At 34.5% G+C, this 23,529-nt stretch overlaps 1 protein-coding gene across 4 annotated transcripts; it reads left to right on the top strand.

The window, feature by feature from the left end:
* Positions 1–8,032: 8,032 nt before the first annotated feature.
* Positions 8,033–23,101, top strand: LOC119073943 (transcriptional coactivator yorkie). 4 transcript variants are annotated; one of them, XM_037179817.1, is made up of 7 exons: positions 8,033–9,922; positions 14,724–14,899; positions 15,220–15,381; positions 17,759–17,907; positions 17,976–18,162; positions 18,231–18,301; positions 20,072–23,101. In XM_037179817.1, exons 1-7 carry the CDS (start codon positions 9,315–9,317, stop codon positions 20,156–20,158), a joined length of 1,440 nt encoding a protein of 479 aa, XP_037035712.1. In that variant the 5' UTR covers positions 8,033–9,314; the 3' UTR covers positions 20,159–23,101. The 4 variants fall into 4 exon arrangements, with proteins under 4 accessions (XP_037035712.1, XP_037035714.1, XP_037035713.1 ...); XM_037179819.1 differs by having other exon boundaries at positions 8,034–9,922; positions 15,220–15,285; XM_037179818.1 differs by having other exon boundaries at positions 8,036–9,922; positions 15,220–15,312.
* The last annotated feature ends 428 nt before the right edge of the window (positions 23,102–23,529 follow it).

Here is a 23,529-nt window from a genome sequence, read left to right on the forward strand (position 1 = left end):
ATTTCTTTCTTCAGTCCAGGGCATTGCATATGTTCTGACGTTTGGTCTTCTTTTTCACCGAACTTGCAAAGTGGGGAGGGTACTAATTTCATTCGATGCAAATGTTTGGAAAGTAGATCGTGTCCCGTTAGTTTTCGAAAATTTGCAACATACGTCTGCCTAACATTCGATCGCACAATCTTCGGGTTGATCATCGACCATGTTTTCCCTTCGGACAATTCGGTATTGCTTTTCGTGATTGCATTCCGTACTGTCTGCTTGATCAATGTTTTGTTCGCGTTGTATTCCATGTTGCGTAATTTTGATTGTTTTTTATTCGTGAACTTCGGAACTTTATTCGGCAAATTTAACTCGTATTTCCGGTGTAATTGTTCAATTTTATTAATGAATATTTCGATTTAAGACGTTGTTCGGTTGTAATAATGAAATTGTTCCATAAGTTGTTCGGGGTCTTTATAATTCTTTGATATAATTTCAAAGCTGCTTCTTCTCTGGAGAATTGCAATGTTTTTACATCGGCGAACATTTCCATTGACGTAATCGGTGTAAATTTCACTCCACCACAAATCGTCCTCAATGCCTTGTTTTGTACTATTTCGAGTTGTTTGTTGACTGAATCACTAGCTGTTATATCAGTAATTCTTCTCCGTACGTGAGGACTGGGTGAATGTACATATTGTAAGTCAGCAGCAATGTGTCTCTCGATGTTCCCCACATTAATAGCTCTAACCTCAACTGAATGCAAATGTTTTGAACTCAGCTCAAAATAAGTTTTAATTTTTTGTGGTTTTATTTCTTTTCAATATTCATTCCTTAAAAATATAAAATCGAAAAGTGACCCGAAGTTCCAATCTAAGCGAGTTCTACTTGATGCTCTACCAATAATCGGTGCGATATTCGCCGATGTCGTCAACTCATCGATAGAATTTGCAATTTGCCCAGAAAAATGGAAAAAAGCGATGGTTTCTCCGATTCCTAAGATTACTGGAACTGTAAAGTGTGAAGAATTCAGACCCGTAAACACACTACAAATATATGAAAAGTATTGGAAGACGCAATTAAAGAATACCTGGAAATGCATGTAGAGCTGAATGAAATAATTATCGAAGAGCAATCAGGATTTAGAGCACGGCATTCATGTGAGACAGCACTGAACATTGTACTAATGAACTGGAAGGAGGAAATAGCAAAAGGAAAAATTATTGTTGCAATTTTTCTGGACCTGAAACGCGCCTTTGAGACAATCTACAGGAATAAGCTTTTACGGAAGTTGGAGCAGCTGGGGATCAAAGGACGAGAATTGGAATGGATGAGGAGTTATTTGGCGCAGAGGACTCAAGCAACGAAGTTCGGAGGAGCAACGTCGTCGGAATCTGCAGTGGAAATAGGCCTGCCACAAGGATCCAAGCTAGCCGCTTTACTATTCTTGCTTTACATCAATGACATCAAAACCTGCTTACTACACTTAATGATCATGTTATTCGCTGATGACACGTTACTGTATTACAGTGGTGATAATATAAAGGACATTGAAATAAAAGTGAACGAAGACCTGGAAAGAGTGAATAAATGGCTGAATGTAAACAAACTTAAACTAAATGTTCAAAAGACTAAACTTATAGTGATAACAATGGACGAAGAAAGAGAATATGATATAGACGTTAATGTTTTTACATTGAAGTATCTAGGTATGATGATTAACTCGAATCTGAAAATGAAGAGTCATCACGAATATCTGTGTAAAAAAGTAGCTAAAAAGATTGGTTTTTTCGCGCGTATCAGCAACAAGCTATCCATCGAGATTCGAGAATAGAATCAAAGTGTACAAATCGATAATAGCACCCCATTTCGAATACTGCTCCTCAATACTATCATCACTTGACGTGGGAGAATTTGACCAAATGCAAAAGCTCCAGAACAGAGCAATGAGAATAATTTTGAGATGTAAAACAGATACGAGTGTTAACTTAATGCTGGACACGCTGAAATGGATGAACGTCAAACAAAGAATTTGGTACAGAACCATGATGGTGGTCTATCAGTTAAAGCACAGGTTGTTACCAAATTACCTATCAAACAAAGTGAATTACGTCGGAGACTCAAACCCTTACAACGTTCGAAACGCAACGGATTTCAGACTGAACAATGACGTAAGGCAACGCACTTCAAGCAAAAGTGCTATTTATGACAGCTGCCAAATAGAGTACTTTTTGTCCAACTCTTTTTACAGTGTAAAATTTTGCATGGAGCACTGTCAAGTTTAAGTACCCTATTTAGAGTGCCACTTTTGCTTGAAGTGCGTTGCGTAAGGCAATCAAAATTCTACGAGGGACTAAAAATGTTTAACGAGCTACCAATGGACATCAAAATGGCGAACGATTCAATAATGTTTAAGAGACTGTTGAGTGAGTACATGAAAACAAAGTTTATAATGAGATGACCGATGAAAATAATAAAAATGAAATGAAATGTAACGAAAGATCGAAGGAACAAAATGAGAAGTTTAATCAAATATTAGAGTAAAGTATAGATTAAAGTGTAAAACAAAGTGTAAATTAAATTGTAAAGAACCATAGCAAGGCTAAACGAATACATACATAAGTTCCGAGACTCCCTTAAATAGAGAGTCTTTTCATGTGCAACGAATCTATGTACGTTTCTCCTGCTTAAAGAATAGAAAACGATGTGGAACGAATAAAACTTCAGAACTACAAGCGTATTACAAGAAAAAGGGCTCGAACGAGTCAAAAGGGTCAACTGAAGGCTGTTGGTTTCGATCGACGAAGAATGTAAATCAATAGCGTCATAAAATTGGATTTAATAAGGAATTGTCACATACAAGAACAAGACTCTCAAACTAAACACTTATTGATTTGAAAGTGAAATATGTTACTCCTTAGAATTGTTAGACACGCTGGAGCTACGTGGTTCATTTTTTAAAATATTTTTTTTTGGAAATAAATGAAATAAATGTGGAAAGTTCTCCACAGTAAACAGCTAGTCCCTTGTTATAATCCATCATTTACAGTATTACTCCACATATTATTCAGAAGTGAGAGTAATAAGTATAACATGACCAGTTCCACAACCTGTCCCGTGATGAACGAGTAAACCGTTCAGAACTAATTGACATCTTTTTGGCTAGGACATTCTTCAAATCGTTTTTTTTTTACCACGAAATCCAGATATGTAAAAACGTACAAAAATATAGATCATGTTGTCTTCTACGTTAGTCACGGTCAGGGATTGCTTCACAAAAAACTGTCTTGGCTTCAGAAACCCGAAGAGAAACACAAACATCACAAATAAATAGCATCAGAACTAACTTATAAGAGACGTGCTAGTAGCATTAAACAAGTTGATTGTGAATTTCATAACATTTCACATTTTCTCAAGGTTCTAATGATTATGTTAAAACAAACCATTCGAAAATCATTTGACTGAAAGCATTGGAACCAGATATTATGTTTGCTAATAATTAATTAAATTCGTTCAGTTCGTTTGATTTTGATGAGTTTAACCTGTTACAAAGGACTGTCGTGTTTTGTCGATAACGATATTTACAAACAAATGAAGTAAAATATATGAAAGTACGAAGATCAAACGAAGTAATAGATCTGGTAGTAAGAACTGCTGATATGCTGACCGTTTGTGAAAATTTATTCATAAAATTTTAGTATATTCCTAGTACACCTCTGCTTTGAATTAATAAGGTTCCCCACCTAAAACTCATGCTAATACTTAGAACGAATAAATTTTTATCACAGTCAAGCACAAATAAAAATTGTAATAACATTGGCATATTCTCATCGTACTGCGACGAGTGTTGTGAATCTATTTTCCTTTAAAACAAAATGAATTTCTTTAACAATTTCGTTTGTTACTTCTTATTGTTGGTTTTTGTAAATATTTGTTCAGCCGATGACAGTGACGTTGGGTTTCTAAATGTGACCTGTAATCAAGCTAGTGATTGCTACGTCCTAGAGAGTCATGGCCTTTCATTGGCCTGCTGGCATAGTGTGAACAAGTGTAAATGTCAGAACACATTCAGATCTGATTTTCATTTGAAATGGGAGAATGGCAAATGTCTAATGTCCAAATATGGTCCATGTGGTGCTAACGGAAACCTTGAAGTGGGTTGTCAAGACGGTTTTGTCTGCGTGGAAAATCAATGTCGCGACCCCACAGATACAAGCTCAAGATCAGTTAAGGTGACCCCATTCATTTTCACCGAATCGAAATGTTTTGAAGGTTGTTCAATCAACGAGTTGAGACTGAGATGTAACCGCGACTCAGACCAATGTGAATGTGCGAAAATATACGTTGCTGATGCTAGAGGCACTTATTGGGATATTAGAAGTTACGATGGCAACAACAACTGTTCAGTGGGAAAATTCGGTCCGTGCGGAAGCAAAAATGGAATAGTCATTGATTGTCATGGCGATGGAATAACGTGCATAAACGGAAGGTGTTTGGACGCAAATCATTTGACTTCGGACGTTGGTGAAGAATGTGCTTCGAAGGAAAATTGTGTAGAAGGATTACTGTGCTCTCGAAGCAATGTGTGCATTCAACCATTCTCATTGCCGGAAAATAAAATCTGTTCCTCTGATGAGGAGTGTCAGCAGGGACTACAATGTAAACGATTACATGGACCTTGGAGCTCGCCATTTTGCACGAAAATAAATAACTTGGCGGAATGAGCGTTAATAATAGAGTAAAGCGGCCGAGAGTAAACATCCGCCTATTCATTAGAAATTTATCATATTCCAAATCTGTAAATTAGATTCTTGAATAAAATTGCAAAGCTTGAAAAATCTACTGGTTTGATTTTGCTTCTCGAAAATGCAATGCATCCCTGGTTATAATTTAAAAAAACAAAACGTCCCCACCTAAATCAACTAGCTACATAAATATAAATAATCGTTATCACGTCGAGTCAAACAAAATAAGATTAACACCAGATTGGCAAAGTACATATATCATCCGATAGACCGTAAAACACTTCTTTTCGTTCAGTTCGAAAATGAATCTCATTAAAAATTGTGTTCGTGACTTCTTATTAGTTATATGTTTTGTAACAATTTGCTCAGCCGATAACGTTGACGACGGATTTCTAAATGTGACATGTAATGAAGCTCAAGATTGTTACGTCCTTGACAATGTGAATCAGGGCCTTTGGTTGGCTTGCTGGTACAACGTACACAAGTGTAAATGTCAGAACACAATTTCATCCGATTTCAATCTGAAATGGGATAGTGGAAAATGTCTAATGTCCAAATATGGACCTTGTGGTGCTAAAGGAGAACTTGCAGTCGGTTGTCAAGACGGTTTTGTCTGCGTGGATAATCAATGTCGTGACCCGACAGACACCACTTCAAGATCAGTGAAGGTGACTCCATTTATTTTCACCGAATCAAACTGTTCCGAAGGTTGTTCGCTCGATGATTTGGAATTGAGATGTAGCCGCCACTCAGACCAGTGTGAATGTGCGAAAGTATACATTGCTGACGCCGCAGACACTTACTGGGATATTAGAAGTTACGATGGCAACAAAAACTGTTCGGTGGGAAAGTTTGGTCCGTGTGGAAACAAAAATGGAATTGTCATTGATTGTCATGGCGATGGAATAACGTGCGTAAACGGACGTTGCTTGGATCCAAATCATTTGACTTCGGACGTTGGTGAAGAATGTGCCGATAAACGAAACTGTAAAGAAGGATTGCTGTGCTCTCAATCTTCCGTCTGCATTGAACCATTCTCATTGCCAGAGGAAAAATTATGTGGCACTGACGAAGAGTGCCAAAAAGGACTGCAATGTAAACGATTACATGGACCTTGGAGCTCAGCATTTTGCACCAGGACCACTTCGGAAAATGAAAATGAATGATTTCTCATCACCAATTCAAAGATGAGATGGCTACATAATTAGAATAAGTAATTTCTCGCGAATTTATTGATCTACTCAATCGTCTTTGCAATAAAATGTTTCGATCTTTTTACTCTGCTTCATTTATTTGTTTACAAACGAAAAACTCACACTGTTGCTTCCATGCATACAATTCGGCCACATTTTTTTCTTCAACAAATGAGTCAACACTAAATGAAATTGATTCAGACCTTTACGAAAAAAACTGGAATTACAAGTTCAATCACGAGATAAAGCTACGTTGATAAGATAAGATAAATCGACTTGAAAAGATAATATTTTTTCATCTATTAACAACTCGAATTGATCGTGGGGGGCAGAAAAACGTTTCTTATCCAGGGAAATATTTTACTGAACCAAGTTATCGTGAGGCTGAAGGAGAGAACCTTTTGCACGCAGTGAAAATACACCAAAAGAAGTAGTAGACTCGATAAAAGTAATGATGTTGCTGGTGTGTCGCCACAAAGGTAATAAAAGGTGTTGAATGAAATCATTTAATGTCCCCCAACACTGCCATCGATAAGCACCTGCGTCAATACTAAATTCATCGCCTCTATACACTCTTGTAATTTATCCATTCACTTTGTGTTTGACTGAAGCAATAAATTCTCTTTGTTCAACATAAAGATTTGTCGGTTATTATTTTCCTGTGCGAGATTCTTCATCAAGTATCAAGGTAAAGAACTGGATTTCATCAGGTTATGGGCCCAGCACGCTTCCACTGCGCTACTCTGCTGGTTATCTGCTGATCAACACAAATTTTTTCTTAAGATCATAATACAGACGCGTTCTTAACACAGCTTCGATCCATATCTATCAGTCATTTTTCTAAAATAAAAAGTTATTCTCCTCACATCCAACGAACACGTTTTTGATAATCAGAAATTATAAACGGAATTAGAACTCGTAATCAGAAACGCTTATAGATAAAAACTGTTCCGCCACAAGTACAAAGTCGTGAAGTGTTTTGGAGATTAGGAAGCCTCGACATCAAAAGTATATGTAGTTTTGCAATCGTTAATTGTATACGCATGATTTCATCAATGGAAATACACATTGCTGAAGCTCTGATACCAGAGGCATACCGGAAGTCTTGTAGAAAGCATATCATGGCCAGGTAAATAATCATTCTGATGACTAATCAATTTCTCAATATTTTCTGTTGTAAAATCCATTACTTCGTTAGTTTTAACATGACAGTAAGTATAACGAAACGAAGCAAGATTACAATTTGGCAATTTGGGGAATGTTTTCTGGTTTTAGCCTGTCACAGACTGCAAGCATATTAACAGTTTTACTATTCAAACTATTCACGCCATAAGTGCGGTCGAAATTCAAAACGCAAAGTGCGGAGGTCTTTTTAACGCAGCGTCATTCCCATACAAGTGAGCGTTGAAATGTATTTTTCGGTTCACTTTTTCATTGAATCGTTCGCTTGAAATTCAAATTTTAGGCACAATTACGGCGTGAATTACTTCATTTGATCGAAGATTTTCTTAGATTGATTTAAGAAATCTTTTACTTCATTTGTTTTGAACATGCTTTTTCCTATGTAAGACCTCAGAGCTTGTCGTTTATTCCTGCTGTCGTTGTCGATAACAGATGATAGCTGTCTGTAACAGGCTAGTTGAGTTGGACTGATCGCTATGTATTTAAATACAACCCTACCTTAGTCAGGATATGGTATCACATACGTTTTGCATCATAAAAGCTTATTAATTACCTTATTCGTCATTGTCCACAACAGATTAAGTAGCAGGTCCCTCTTCTATACACTTCAATGCGAATTAACAACTATACTAACCCATACGAGAAAAATACAAACAAATACAAACAAACATGCAACAAATCCAAGTGAACAGGCAAGTGAATTCATCAATGAACCCAGTGAACAACCTCTTCACTGCGTACCTGTCGCATACCTATACACAAAAAAAAAAGATCTCGACTTATTTATTAATTCTAACATAAACGTAGATACGAGTTTGCGATGAATGTAAATGATCTGTTGCATACCAACTTGTTTGACTGTGTAACATGTATTTATATGCATAAAACCTTCCAGTTGTGGTATAGTTTCAATGAAAAGGTTCAACTTTTACTCGTAAAATATATACACATACCAGTGGAACCACAGTGGTTTAAGTTATAAAATGGTTCGTGTACCCGCAACTGTGTATTTGTCAATCGTATGGACTTTGGTTTGAATACGAAATTTCACAGAGAGACATTTTTCCTGTGTAAAAGTCATATAATATCTTGTTTGCACAAACAATCTTTATTTTGATTGCCATGACGCCCTTTCGAGCACAAAACAAATCCATTTAACCATTTTCACATACTTAGACTTAAATGTGTAGTGTATTCGTGGCTCCTTCTACGTATCATTTCAGTGTTTTTGTTTCCACAGAAAAAGATGAACTCAGCAAATATACATTTTTACTAGTGTTGAACGAAGAAGGAAAAAAAAAATTGTTCATAAATCCATTCCATTTCGACTCTCTCGGTTGCGATGATGGAGCTTATAAATACGTTGGTATTTGTTAAAAAGATTAAATAAAAATGTAAAATAAAAGTTACATTTAAACGTATGCTCTCAGTCAAATGTGCACCACTGAGTTAATAATATTTTTCTGACTTGAATTAGTATTTTAGTCAAGTAAAACCAGTTGTTGCGTAGAGGCGGGGACAATCGCGAGTTGTTGATCCGTTCGGGCGCCTTAAGACGGATGCTATTTTTACTGTTTCAAGTGATTTAAATCTATTTTCGGTTATAAAAATAGAAAAACAATTTTCTTTTTCGCGTCAAAAAAGAAAAGAAAAAAAAGAAAAACAAAAATACAAAAAAAAATAATGAAATTTTGTGTGTAGGAACTGGTGAATCTTATCTTTGTGTGTTTATATTAGCCCCATAATAATTACCTACACGTATTGCCTTATTTATTTGAAATTTACTGAGCAATCTGTTAATATTTTTCGTCGTTTTCAACATTCGTCATCAAAAGTTTAACTGAAAATTAAATTTTTGTTTTTAATCACAACTTTTTGTGTGTAAATTTTATTAATTTTCTTGTGCTATTTTTCGTGCTAATAAATTTATAATTGACTATGTTTGTCGTAATTTAAAAATAACTTCATACAAGAGTAGACACTAGCCATCAATAAAGAATTAAAAAAAATTTCTTTGGCCGTATTGTGTGGCTGTGTGTATATGTGTTTTTTGTTGGAGACGAGTGGTTTATGTGAAACAATTATATATACTACACTACAACATTACATATCGTAGCGTATATATATGTACATATCGAACCATTAAGCGAAGATTTTTTTTTTCTGTTAAATAAATATTTTGTGTTAACAAGGTGAAAATAAAAATCGACTGAAGATGGCACTGAACAATAGTAATAATCTAAACAACAATACGAGTAAACCGAACGCAAATGCGAAACAGGGAAATTTACTGGTACGAATCGATCAAGATTCGGCCGAAAATCTGCAAGCACTATTCGACAGCGTATTAGGACCAACTGGCACAACCCGAAAGCTAACGAAACCGTTCCGCATGCGAGATTTGCCACCATCATTTTTCAATCCACCATTAACCGGCTCCAAATCACCATCGGTTTCGCATTCTCGCGAAAACAGTGCCGATTCGGCCTTCGGTTCCGGTACAACCACAATTTGTTCGCCGTCCGGTGTTAATCCGACCGTCAATCGTTTGCCCATTTCACATTCGCGGGCGCACAGTAGTCCGGCGTCGCTGCAACAAACTTATGCTGGACTCAATAACAATTCGTCGAACATAAATTCGAGTGCGACAACGCAACAGCAACAGGGCCAGACTCAGTCAACGACGCAAACCATTCAACCTGTTCATATGAAACAACGGTCATATGATGTTGTCAGTGCAATACAATTACAGGATGAATTGGGTGAATTACCGGCTGGATGGGAACAGGCTCGCACAGCAGAAGGACAAATTTATTATCTCAAGTACGTACAGAGTTTATAATTCTTTAACGAACAATTTGTAACTCTCATCAAGGGTGAATTCTACTTGTCTACTTTCGAAACCATCCTATTATCTGCCACTAACCAATACAACTCTCCTACTAAATTACTCCCAAGTACTCATTAGTAAGCACTGTTGCAACCAATCAAATCGTTGACTTAAATCATTAAAATTAGACGCTTGAGTGGTTGAGATTTATAGTTGGTCATCAGTTCGATTGTGATACAATCTACTTTGGTTCAGACTTTAAATCCCAATATAATCCCGTCATCCCTCATCGCACGGTATCGTATTGTCGATAATCAAAATTAATATTTTGTGCTCCATGTTCTGAGTGTTGTTGATGCAGTAACGTTTCGTTCATTTTCCAAGAGGACTGTGCCCCGATAGAATAACACTTATTTACTCAGTTGCCACACAGTCATGGTTGTGCATCATGTCCAATATGATTTGAAAGTTATGTCAGATAAACAAATTCTCTAAGTTCGAATTTATTGTAACTCATTAAGAGTGTCGTCATAACATGGCCGTTGGTTTAGTTTAGATTACCAGCTCCGAAGCAATTATAAAGCAATTCCATTTAATTAATGAAGAACATAACTTTTGAGGGAAAAAAATTATTGGTCCACATAAAACTCTTTAAGTCCATGCCACACAGTTAATGACTTGAATGTTCGTTTTAAATGTTTAAAAGAACGATAAATAAACAAAATGTCAACGAATTAGCATTAAATTAAAATTATATAAACCAACCAGTGAGGTTTCGAAGGAGACAGAATTCGAATAAATATTCCCTTTTTTTTTGGTACCGATCGCAATAATGTTCTTTGTCGATTATAGCTGCACCGACCCGCCGCCGTTTTTTTTTTACGAATACATAGCGCAGGTTGACTTTTCGATATATGAATGAAACCACGTTGGGTGACGTTTTTATTGCAGTATCAAAACATGTTGTTCTCTTTTCAGATTTTATTTTTAATATTCGACATAAATTTTCTTCCCGTCGCCATGCTCAAAAGGCGTGTATTGTGGTTGATTTAAATACAACAAACATTATACAACTGCGTATCTGCATACTTCCCGATCGAACAAAGATGGTGATTAGCCCAATGAAAGTCTAGAACAGGTATGGTCGATCGGGGAATTAGTCTTAAACGCACTCACATTTTATGTCAAAATAATATGAAAATGAGTGCGTTTAAGTCCTCCGGGCGGACAATAGACCATACCTGTTTTACACTTTCATTGGATTAGCCACTCTTTCAAGTCAATGCAACGCACTTCAAGTATAAGTTGTACCTTAAATAGAGTACTGAAACTAACCAGTGCAAATTTTGAAACTGTAAAAATAATGTACAAATTTTTCGTACAAAATAGTATTCTAATTGGTTGCTGTCACTAGAAGCACTTATGCTTGAAGTGCGTTGGTCAATGCTATAAAATTGATCCTTTGATCGATTCTTTGAAAGCACAGGCGTCAGGTGTATATAACATATACTATTACAGTCATCAGAAAGAGCGTTTTATCAAACAGATAAGTCCAATATTCTCTTCACTCTTCTAATATTAATAGTTGAAATACATCAGTCTCACTCTCTCTCTCACGTTATACATGAAAAGTGGACTAACTAGTTTTGATAAAACGCTCTTCTGTTCAAATTTGTACTTGATCAGTGTTTGACGCAAAATCTTGTACTTCACTCTGTTTATCATACGTTAGGTGTTGTGTGCGATGTGGTAGTATAATTTTCGTAATTTTTCGAGTGTGAACTTTTTGAATGGTCCTCTACTTTAAAACTAAAAGAAGACTCCAGGTCACAATCGCTTACTATTGTCGCCGTTATGGATAATAGATAATAAGCCGTTTTTAAAAGGTTGATTTTTTTTATCGTACCCTCAGTTGTATTACAACTTCCTTGTTCCTTTCAACGTATGTATTATGTAGATAACGAAAATAATTGACTAAGATTGTACACAAAAATACATTTAAAAAAAAATGTTTAGAGTCAGCAGTGATTTTTCGTCTAACGTGTTTGAGTACAGCGTTACAGAAGTCAGACTAGAAATAACTCTCTAATATTAATCGAATCGAATAGTAGAACTCGCAAAATTGGGTTCATTCCTGAAATTTAATTCTAAAAATATATTTAAAACAGAAAATTAAGTCCATGGAGATTTTAGTAACGATCCAGTGTTTTCTCATACGTTTTTTGCAATTGAACAACCTAACTATTTGAAATTTGTAATCGATTTACTGCACAGTTGCTATAAACAACCTACTGCTTTTGTTTGGCCTTAAACATCCGAAACTTTTTTTTTTACATTGAATTAAGTCGATGTACTTCACTTAGCGATTTTTTTGCTACCGCAAAATGTTCGTTTCATTTATGCTTCAGCAAAATATTAGAAACCCTAAATTCCAATGCTTTTGATATATCAGAAATTCTTCGGTCTACAGATTCCCTAACTAAAATTAATTAAAATCGCGGTCGGTTATTCTTCTATGCGCACAGTCATCAAACTAATACTTGCTTGAATTCGAAGAAAGAAAATATATAAAAATGAACCTGTGTGTAACGTCTGGTATTTAAATGTATTCGTTCATATGTTAATCAATTCCACTATCATCGAGAAGCAGCGGGTTTATGTATATTATAGATGTACCATACCATCATAATAACACACAAATACAATAAACAAAAGCAGCCAAACAGAGAGTATTTTTCTTGGTTGTGATTTTAATCCATGTATCATATATCTATGCTTATGAAATGATATGATTTATGAATGTTGAGTCGATCTGGTTAATGTTCGTTCAACCAGTTTCTTATAGGTTCCGATCGTATATAACTTCTATCACATATTACACGAATTGAAAAATAAAATAAATAGTTAGGCTGATACACGTAACGTGTATACCGAGCACTGAAGAGTATGTATACAACCATTTATATATACGTTGGAATTCTATTAGGTAAAGAAGGAAAAAAAAAATAATCGAATGTGGGAAAAAATGGAAAAACTTAGCCTCTTGGTTATGGATGTGGTGTGTGTACATATATAGGCGTGTGTGTTGGATATATTGAAGAATTTCGTCAAAACAATGAATGTAATTCTTGGAACTACAATTACCTTCTTAAGTTTCGAACGAAGCGATAAAGGTTCGTTCCGAAAGGTACAATTTATAAGAGAGACACCAAAAAAATGAACAATACGTTGCTTTAGTGGTTATTTCAAAGTGGGTGCGTTATTGATGCCTACATTTCCACATTTTTTTCACTTTTATTATGCATTTTGGGATAGTTAATGGGAAAGGACACATGAATGGATCTCTTTTTTTTAAATGTTTTGTCGAAATTTGGGAAAAATCATTGATAAAATCTCATAGACTTACCTAACATACACGTTCATTTATAAGGCGTAGTTTTCAATACATTTTCTTCGTCTATCGTTCGCGTAATTTTTTACTTGTTTTACTTGTTGCTGTATTTCATGTTTCAGTTAGGTATACTGGGTACTCGAGTCGTAAAATGTATATTTTATGTAATTCCGTCGCAAAATGTTCACTTTTTCATACATTATTTCAATGATGTCCACATTTTTCATCACTAGTGGCGAAAGGGATTTCCAATAGCTTTAATGCAATTCAGTGATGATATTTGTAACTTACGCAGCCTGTGTGCAATGTTATATGAACGTATTTTATCGTATATAGGATTAACAATGGACTTTATCGCACTAGGACGATAAAATCCACGTGTTGCTGACGTCACACTACGAATATTTTCGATATTTATTTGGTTTTCTTCATTGCATAAAACGTTGTATGCAACACGAATCGTATTCTGGTGTATTATCGCACACGATGTCTTGCCAACCGCGACTTCGCCGCGGATTGGGAATCTGACATCTAGTGCGATAATATTCCTTCGTACGATTCTTGACTTTGCAACGAAATTTTGTCCCATGATGGCTTTGTTCACTTCTAGTGACAAAAGCAGTCACTTTTCGCGACTTGTTTCATAAATAACTAATTTGGTGAAGGAACGCTGGACCATATTTCTATGAGTTACAGGTTGCGATGCAATTTTGAATTAGTATTGTCTTAGTATTTATATGTCCATCGGCATTTCTGTTTGGAATATTTTGACAAGCACCGGTACTTAGCTAAAATTGTAGCCTACATTTGCGTGTCTCGTATCTCATTTTTCATGATTTCTTTTCATCAGAATTATAAATAAAAACTATTTTTGGTTTTTGTCGTTCTGGTCGTTCTCTGAAAAAAGCGAGCAGTTTAACGAAACTTTCATAAACTGCCCATTGTTCGTTGCCGTTATTTCGGTCGTACATTTTTCAAAAAGGATTCTGGTGAAAAGTAAGAAAAAAACTCCCAAATGTATGCTTTTCAGCAAAGCACCGATGCCTCTTATATGTCTCATACAGGTATGACTTCGACATACAAAATCGATTGATCATAACCTATTGTCGTGTTACCTTTACCACATAGCTTTATGTCTAAAATATGGGATCCCAGACTTTTTAAACGATAAACCTAAAGATGTTGCATCTATCTCTTGAGTATACTTCAATATCGAAAGATGTAATTGACTCGATAAATAAACTTGTCAAACGCTTTGCTGTACTCAGATGTTGTTTGGTTACATCGAAGGTTACACATTTTTGTGAAATTGAGAATCCTTTTCAAAAGAATCTTTACCAACTACAGCCTTTCAATTTTTAACACATGAAGTAATAGAATGAATCTTTTTTAAATTTTTTCAGTCATATAACACGTACGACACAGTGGGAAGATCCCAGGAAACAAGTGGCAGCACAACAGTCATTAACGCAACATCAAAGTACTGATTCATTATTAGCAAGAACGCAGCAACAACTTCAACAACAACAACAGCAGCAGCAACAACAACAGCAACAACAACAAGCAACATCACAAGCAGGTAAATTTAATACCTGTCCTTTTTAATCGACGAAATTCCAGCTATTAAGAAAACATCGACGATTAGTCATGGTTTTTACCCGGCTCGATAAATTCCAATCTGAGTCCTTTTCGAACACTATAAGCATAATAAAACGGTATTCCATTGTGTATGTCACGCACGTTGTCATGGTTACTTCCATTTATACAAAAAAAAACGATCTTACGAAAGTTGTGAAACATTTCCACAGTTAAATTCTTGAATGATAAATCAATAATTTAAACATTCTTGTTGGTCAATGGCGAAATGACGATATATAAGTCGTGTGTAACTCTTTACAGCCACAGCTGCTTCCAAACCAATTATATCTTCAAATGCACTTGGACAATTGGGAACACTGCCTGAAGGTTGGGAGCAAGCCGTAACCAGTGCCGGTGAAACATACTTTATTAACCACATTAACCGTACCACTTCTTGGGTTGACCCACGGGTCCCAAGAATACGTACGTATAACTCATATACATATAATGTATTTCTAATGTCGTTTTCAATGTTTGGTTTTTGTTTACTATTTAATTGCGATTTGATTCGAAAAATGGCGAGATTAGATTTGTTGTAATATCTGCATCTGGGGAAGCTAGAACCTAACTGTCATTATAGTCATCTGTTTATCCGACGAACACTTGCTTGTGTTATTTATACATACATATATAGCATCAAGATTTACCGTGAAAGACCAGATGATAATTCAAAGTATAGCAAAAGATTTCATGATGATATCGCGGTACGCTCGTCATTGTCAACAAGTAAATGACGATCTTCCGTCGTAGACATCTTGACGATATACTTGCTTTGAAATGCAATTTTATTGTAATGTCTAATTAAGGACACCGTGCAACTATGTATACCCATTCACTCACTGTTGATATTACACGAGATCTTATCTGAGCTGATCATATTTGTTTGCTTGATATGTAGTATGCCAATTTTACTTTGTATGTCCCGTGTATGTGTTAATATCTAATCCATTTTGCATGTTAACTGCATCATATTATAATTTGCATTTAACTTTGTTTCATGCTTAACGAATATCTTAATTTCCATGTTAATTATAATTATTTTATTGCAAGTCGTGCGTAGTTACACTAACAAATACTTTCCATTCTGTTCTGCAAGTGTTTACTGGTTTAATAGTATTTTACACAACTAGGGATAAAAAGATGAAAAGTAGAGTTTTCGTGTGAATTTTGTTGATCCGAGGCGAAGCCCAGGTCAATAAACACACGAAAACGAGACTTTTTACTTTTATCCCGAGTTATGTAATGGCTTTAAACATGAAAAGTACGGTTTTCGAGGCATGTATCATGTAAAAACTATTTGCTGGAAATCTAGTGACGATAACTTTTCATCAAAAATATTTCTTGATTTGACACCTCATCCTTCTTAAGAACAAAATATCGCAAAACTTCCGATTTGAAAATATCCCTAACACACAGACATAGTGGTTTCTCGGTACAACTTTCTTCAAAGATAAAAACTGGTTTTTAATTTTGAACTGTCTTGGAAATCTAATTATGCAATTAAATCTTGAGTGGACGTACCACTGTATCACATTGTAGTATGAATGATTTTTGAAAATGGTCAAACATATACAACCGAGAGTACAACGGAGTACTAACAATAAAAGGATTTTTCATGACAACAACAAAAATCAACACCCAACCATCCGTCATGTAAGCGCTTTTGTGCACTTCATGTTGTCGATGTCCATGATTGTGTTGTTGTTCATATGCTTTGAATACATTTTTACTCCAAACTCGTCTGTATGTGGTATAAACTTCCTCTTTTTTACACCTTTTACTAGACTTTGCTTCGAAAATTACTCGCGGTTTCTTCATCCAACCCTCTATAGTTGTTACTAACAATTGCATCATTTTCTGCACGTGTTGCATTTGTACCATGCACTATTCTTGGACTCGTCCTAAATCTTCCGCTTAATATCTAACGAGAAATCTATCACGTCCAATACTGATGTAGTAATTTACAACAAATTCAGTAGAATGTGGATGTGAAATGCTAAATTGACATTGCTATTCGACTTCCCATCAATTTCAACGTCGAAGTTGGAATTTTAACCGAATTTTCGTGAACTTTAGAGTGAATGTTTATGAATGTTAGTTTTAGATAACTAGTGTGTCTAAGTTCCTAATGATAACATATGTACAGATTCGAGAGTCTATGATTCAAATTTTAGGCACTTTTTTGTACTGAGTAGATAGACCAATCCGTAATAGTTACTTAAGCCACTGAGTCATAAATGCTTTTTATGCACTGGATGTGTGACTTTCCGCCACTCAGTTGAGAAATAGTTATTCATGTATCGGTTGTGGATGGGAGATTTTAGGCAACTTTGCGAGTTGTAGTCCGAACGGAGTGATGGTAACCAGTCGAAGTGCCTAACGTCTTTGTCCACAACATTCGATCATTTTCGTCAAAATATTTCACATCCTTGTGAGAGTCGAAAGTGGCTTATTACACCACTAGAGAAAACAAGAGAATTGGTTTTGGAGCTCAAATCAAATGCATCAAAGATTTTGGGATAAAAATGAAAAGTCACGTTATCGTTTAAGAGTTAACCTCAGTTTTGCCTCGGATTAACAAACGTCACACGAAACGTGGACTTTTCAACTTTTTATCTCTTGTCCGGTAATTAACTATTACTTTAACTTCGGGTTTCATATTTATTGTGGTAAGGCGAATAATCAGCATGATATGATTATGTCGGACATCTATTGGGCGTGCTTCACATTCATTTAAATCAATTTATATCGAAAATCTTATTAAATAATTAAATAATTTCCCTTCTTGTCAATATTTCAGCTGAACAATTTCAACGATCGAATCCATTAAGTTCACGCATCGAAATGAACGTCGGACTGGGGAACACGGCTAACATAAATATTTCTAAATTGAAACGTGAAGTCGAAGTGTTAAGGCAACGGCAACAAGAAATTCAATTATTCAATCAAGTAAACGCATCGCATACAATTTCCAAATCGAATTAATTTAACGAGGAAAAAAAAAACTTGGTTTTTAGGACTTATTAGCTCGTCAAAATCAACAGTCAATCGCACATCAAATGGATCCATTTCTCTCCGGCGTTACCGATCATACACGACAAGAGTCAGCGGATAGCGGTTTGAGTGTGTCGTCGACAAATTATTCAATGCCTCACACACCTGATTTTATGGCAAATATTGACGACAGTATGGACTGCATAAGTGGTAAACTATACGATAATTGTCGATATGATGAAAGTGCTCTAATGTTTGTTATGTTTCTATATTTCTAGAAAGTGGAACTATGGAATCAATAAATACTAATTTAGAGAGTACAGATGACTTAGTGCCGTCTTTGCATCAGGTATGACAATAATTTATCATTACAATTTGTTGTTGCTACACTAATACAAGTCAAACTATTGGACAAGTTTTTGCGAAATAATGCGAATCGATGATTCGAATATGGTGTACAACGTTATACACCATCGATACCAATGTTTAAGTCGATTTTTTACAAAGTCATTTATCGAAAGTGGACAGTGCATATACATACAGATACAACGAATGTTGTTAATTACGTCTGATAGATGGAAATTCACTCACGATTTACTGTGGGAACACTGAGAGCTTTTAGGTGAATGATCGAGTCGACTCGCAATAATTTAAGAAACTTCAGTCCTTGTGCTTTATGCCTAACTAAGTAATCCTGTCAGAGGTCGTTATGGTCCCTTCTTATAATATCTGAACCTCTGACACGTATACTATACTGATCATATATCCTAACCCACGTCGTACATAACCGCCAGCAATTAAAGTCACGTCTTTTTAAATTCAGAAAGTCTGGGTTTTCATTGATTTCGAAATTTTTCTTCAGAATTGATCGGTGCGTAGCTCTAAGTTAAAATTCTTCCTCTTATGGTTCCCTTCGAAGTGTTTAAGTTCTACCTAATACCTCAACACTTTCTACCCTTCTTGCTCAACATCCTACATTTGAAAGTCACGCCCTAGACTGCTGTCATTTCGAATTTTGTTCATTTTGCATGGCTCGCACTCTACTAGTATACTTTAACGAACGCATGCCGAATAGTTATTAAAACAGAGGCGAAAACTAGGTCAACAATCCCACGAAAATATGACTTTTCATTTTTATCCCGAGTTTTCTTATAGATTTCCCATGCTGTCATTTTCCAAATAAATTTTCTTGTTTTCCCCAGCAATGTAATAATCCATTTTCGACCCTAGGGAAATCAAAAACCTTCGATCATTCACTAAAAAGCCTTTTAGCATAAGTTAAGAACAATTTTTTGGTTCTAGTGTCTCGGAAATGAGCGACGTAGGTGCAATATTTCAGCATTTGATAAACCAATTAATTTGATGTCAATGCACTTTAAGCATCTAAATAGGGTACTGAAACTTGACAGTGTGTCAAACAACTGTGAAACACTGTAGAAAACCATACAATACAAGGAGTTGCGGGAAAACCGGAAAAGTAGGAAAATATGCAAGTTTTTCTTGCTTTCTCGCCAATCGCTACTGATGTATGAGCAAACCCGATTTTCTTAAAAATTAAATATTTTGTTTCATCTCGTCAATACCTACGTTTATCTCCGGATGTTTTGACTCAACAACGGTGTGCGATATGAAAAATGAAGGACATTGACCAGACTAAACAAAATATTTAATTTTTAAGAAAATCGGGTTTGTTCATACAACAGAAGCTGTTGGTGAGGAGGCAAGAAAAACTGCCCATTTTCCTATTTTTCCTGTTTTCCCACACCACCCAAAAGAGTACTCTATTTGACAGCTGTCGACTACGATCACTTTCACACTTGTGTTTGAGGTGCCCTGTTGATATTATTCGTCGCGTATTTCCAATGTTGTTTAGGAAATAAGTTGTTCCTAACTTATGCTGAAAGGCTTTTTTTAGCGAGTTCGATTCCAGAAACCGCTCATTCGCTAAAAACCCTTTCAGAATACGTTAGGAAAAAAACTGTTTTTGAATTAGAAGTTTGATTGTTTAGTGATTGAATAAATGCTACATTGGTGGAGAGTTTCTTTTCTCAAATTAGTGTTGGCTATAAGCTATGGCACCATGTCAGATATTAATTTCAAAATTTATTTCCATTTACAGTTGGGCGACGGCTTCAGCAACGAACTACTTGATGACGTCCACAATCTTATAGATACAGCCGCAACAAAGCCACTCACCTGGTTATAAAGTTTGGTCAATTTGAATTTTATTTTTATTTTTTTGTAAAGTATTAGCTGAAATAGGTGTTAAAATTTTACTTATTAATTTGTACGGATATTATTTAAAACTTAAGTCTAATCATGCCAACGACGATATGGTTGAGTAATAAAATATAAATGACGTTCTTTTCGGAAGGAAGGAGAAAGAGAAAGAGAGTTTGTTGTCATCAGATTTTATTTGACGAAATGAGAAAACTGCAATCGAAAATCTGAAAATGCGTTTATTAACCGACGCAATTGAGACGGTTTCTTTTCTTATGAAAACGAAAAACAAATGAGGAATTCTATTATATATTGTGTCGTTATAATATATCTATATGCGTGCAGAGTCAATTTAAAATTGTTTTTTTGTATTAATTTAAAATATAAAAATTTGTTAAACCAAATCTCGCACCTATTTCCCGGGTGGAAATAGTCAAAAAGTCGGACATTTTTATGTGTATATATATTCGAACCGAATGCGTATACATAAATTACTGGTACGGCAATGTGTGATGATCGTTTTTAATTATTAAATTTTTATTTGTGTCTTAAAAAAGCTTTCGTATTTTAAAGATTTTTGTTTTGATAATTTTTAATTTTTACGTTACGCTTAAAAGAACCCATTTTTTATATCTGGATAAATGTTCGTCACAGACGAAACAAAACAAAATATTTATGCGATAAAAACAAACAAACTGATGATGATGTGTTTGAAGTCAGTGCATTTTTTGAATTCGTTCATTTTGATGATGAAAAAAAAAAGTAGAAAGAAAATCCATGAAATTCAAACTCTCTGCATGATCTAAACTTGGAAAAATGATCGATGACCCAAGGAACTTAAAAAAAAAGGAAATTTAAATCAAAATCAAAGCAAATAACACGATTTTTCCCGACTATATTTTCTAAATTTATTTATTTGCGTACATTTATATTAGGATGATATTAATGCTTCGAAGTGCCTTTATTTCAACATATCTATTATATACGCATTAGCGTGTAATGTAATTTTATATAAAAAAGATTTAAAAAAAAAATTATTTCTAATTAAGTCGTTGTGTCAACGCTTATTTTTGTATGTCTTTGCTCAAAAAATAATTTATGGAAAAAGTAGAAAGAGAAATAAAACAAATCCCTTGACCCGACTGCAATTAGCTTAAGATCCGAATGCGCAAAAACGAAATTAAGAACCAAAAGGAGTAGAGCGAAACGAGACGAAAGAAACTCGGAAATGAAAAATTCCATTTCACTAGTCCGCTTCACTCTATATAGTTAATGTTTCCAATTTTAAGTGCCTACAACATGATCAACATCAGCAAAAAAAATGTTTTCGAGATCCGTTCCATTAAAAAAAATTATTTTAAAAATTTCCCGCACTTAAATATCGATAAAGTCGAGATGTGTCCGTTTATATGCCGTCCTTATTAACCTGTCTGATATACTTATACTGAATACTAAAATAAAATTTTTGGAATTAGCTTTGCATCAGCCAAAGGTGACAATAGAAAAACGATGAATAATTTTTCTGGGGATTCCTTTTTTCAATAATGCCCTGTGTCATATGCAAAGTCGATTTATTATTTTGTTATTTTAATTTATATTTATGGTACTTACGTCTTTACTACCAATGATATGTCCAAAAATGTATCATACTTTTCCTACGTCGACAATTCGGTATAATTACACACATTTCTGTTGGGGATTATACAATGCAATATTCAAATGTACCGAATTGTCTTCGGTGAATTTACATTTACTCGACGAAGATCTCACGTAACGGATTGACAAAATAATAGCAGAAAATTGTGTCGCTAATAAAATTTTACAATTTATGTTAATTATGGTTTTAGGCTAAAAAAAAGTGTATTTTATCAAAATGTAAATTATTTTCAGTTAATTGAAAAGAATTTTATGCAAAAAAAAAACTGAGGCCAAAAGAAGACATACAAAAATACGACATTTATATATCTGCCTTAAATAACTTAGAATAGTGATACTAAAACAAACGTTTTTTTTTAAATATAATTAAATGTTAATGTTGTGTTCAGACTGCGAGAGAAATCTTATTGGAAAAAAGTTGAAAAATCAATTCCAATACAGCCGAAAGCAATCGAATTTCTGTCGAGATTTGCTTCAGCTGATTTTCCAGCTGATCGACTCAGACAAAAACAGAGTTTTTTCACGTGATTATAATGATTTTACCACCATCACGCGTGTATGTGACTGTAACTATTTGACCAGACAAACATTACTGTGTTCGTATGAGTGGACCAGCTGGTACAACAGCTGAAGCAAATTTCGATACAAATTTTTGGTTGCTTTGTGCTGCTGTTGGTATACATATAAAAACAAACAAAAGTCCATCCCAAAATTATCGTCGTTCTTCACAATCAAAAACCTGATTTTTTTCTTCAATTAAAACAAAATTTTCTTGATTTTACAAAGAAATGTTCGATCGAGACTAAATAAAACAATGTAACAGTTAGCAATATATTATACACGATACACTTAAGTAGAAATGAATTTAATTTACAAATATTTTGTATTTTATTATTGAATTATTATTAGAGAGAAAAACGTGCATTACTTACCTTTAATTTCAATAATTTAGCTTTTAGAATTATTTGAAAGAAGAAGAAGAAAAAATAAAGTTTTGATTCAAGTATTAAGTGGAATTGAATATAAGTTTTTCAGTTTGGGATTAATTATTGTTTCTTATGTCACAGAGAAGAGATTTCAAAATTTATTTTCGTCGTTTAAGATTACATCAAACTGTTCTTTTACATGATTCGTAATTCTGTTTCATTTTTATTATATTTCTATAATTTTGTGTATAATAATGGAATAAAAGAACGCAATTTAGCACATAGTGATATTTTACTGAATTTTTATCTTAAAAAAAGATTTATGAAACAAATCAACAATAAGAAAAAGCAACAAAATGAAAAACATTGAAAAAAAAGAACGATTTTCTTGTCAATTAAATGAATTCGCTAACAAATTTGATTCTTTAATTGAAATGAAAATGGAAAAGCGAATATTTAATTAGAATTGTTTAAGAATATTATAAAATATAAAAATGCAATTATAATCAATCAAATTATCAAACAAAAAAAAAATGTGAAATAAAGAAAATATTAAAGCATTTCCGACAAAAAAATCTCATTTGGAAATATGATGCATCTATCTTTTAGCGACACCGATCATCGCCGACTGATTAGCAAACGAAAAGTGCGAAAAAAAATCAAAATGGAAAATTGAACACATTCTCGTATCTATATAAGCGTTGAAATTACATGCTTTTGTTTTCTCTTGGGTCGAAAAAGGCTTATTACACATGTTAGGAAAATAGGGAAAAAA

This window comes from Bradysia coprophila, unplaced genomic scaffold (assembly GCF_014529535.1).
Source record: "Bradysia coprophila strain Holo2 unplaced genomic scaffold, BU_Bcop_v1 contig_138, whole genome shotgun sequence".
Taxonomy (NCBI): Eukaryota; Metazoa; Arthropoda; class Insecta; order Diptera; family Sciaridae; genus Bradysia; species Bradysia coprophila.

Bases quoted from the DNA above. Each gene is read 5' to 3' on its own strand.
- LOC119073943 (XM_037179817.1), top strand. From the start codon at position 9,315: ATGGCACTGAACAATAGTAATAATCTAAACAACAATACGAGTAAACCG. The intron at 9,923-14,723 runs GTACGTACAGAG...AAATTTTTTCAG, and splicing joins GGACAAATTTATTATCTCAA to TCATATAACACGTACGACAC. The intron at 18,163-18,230 runs GTAAACTATACG...CTATATTTCTAG, and splicing joins CAGTATGGACTGCATAAGTG to AAAGTGGAACTATGGAATCA.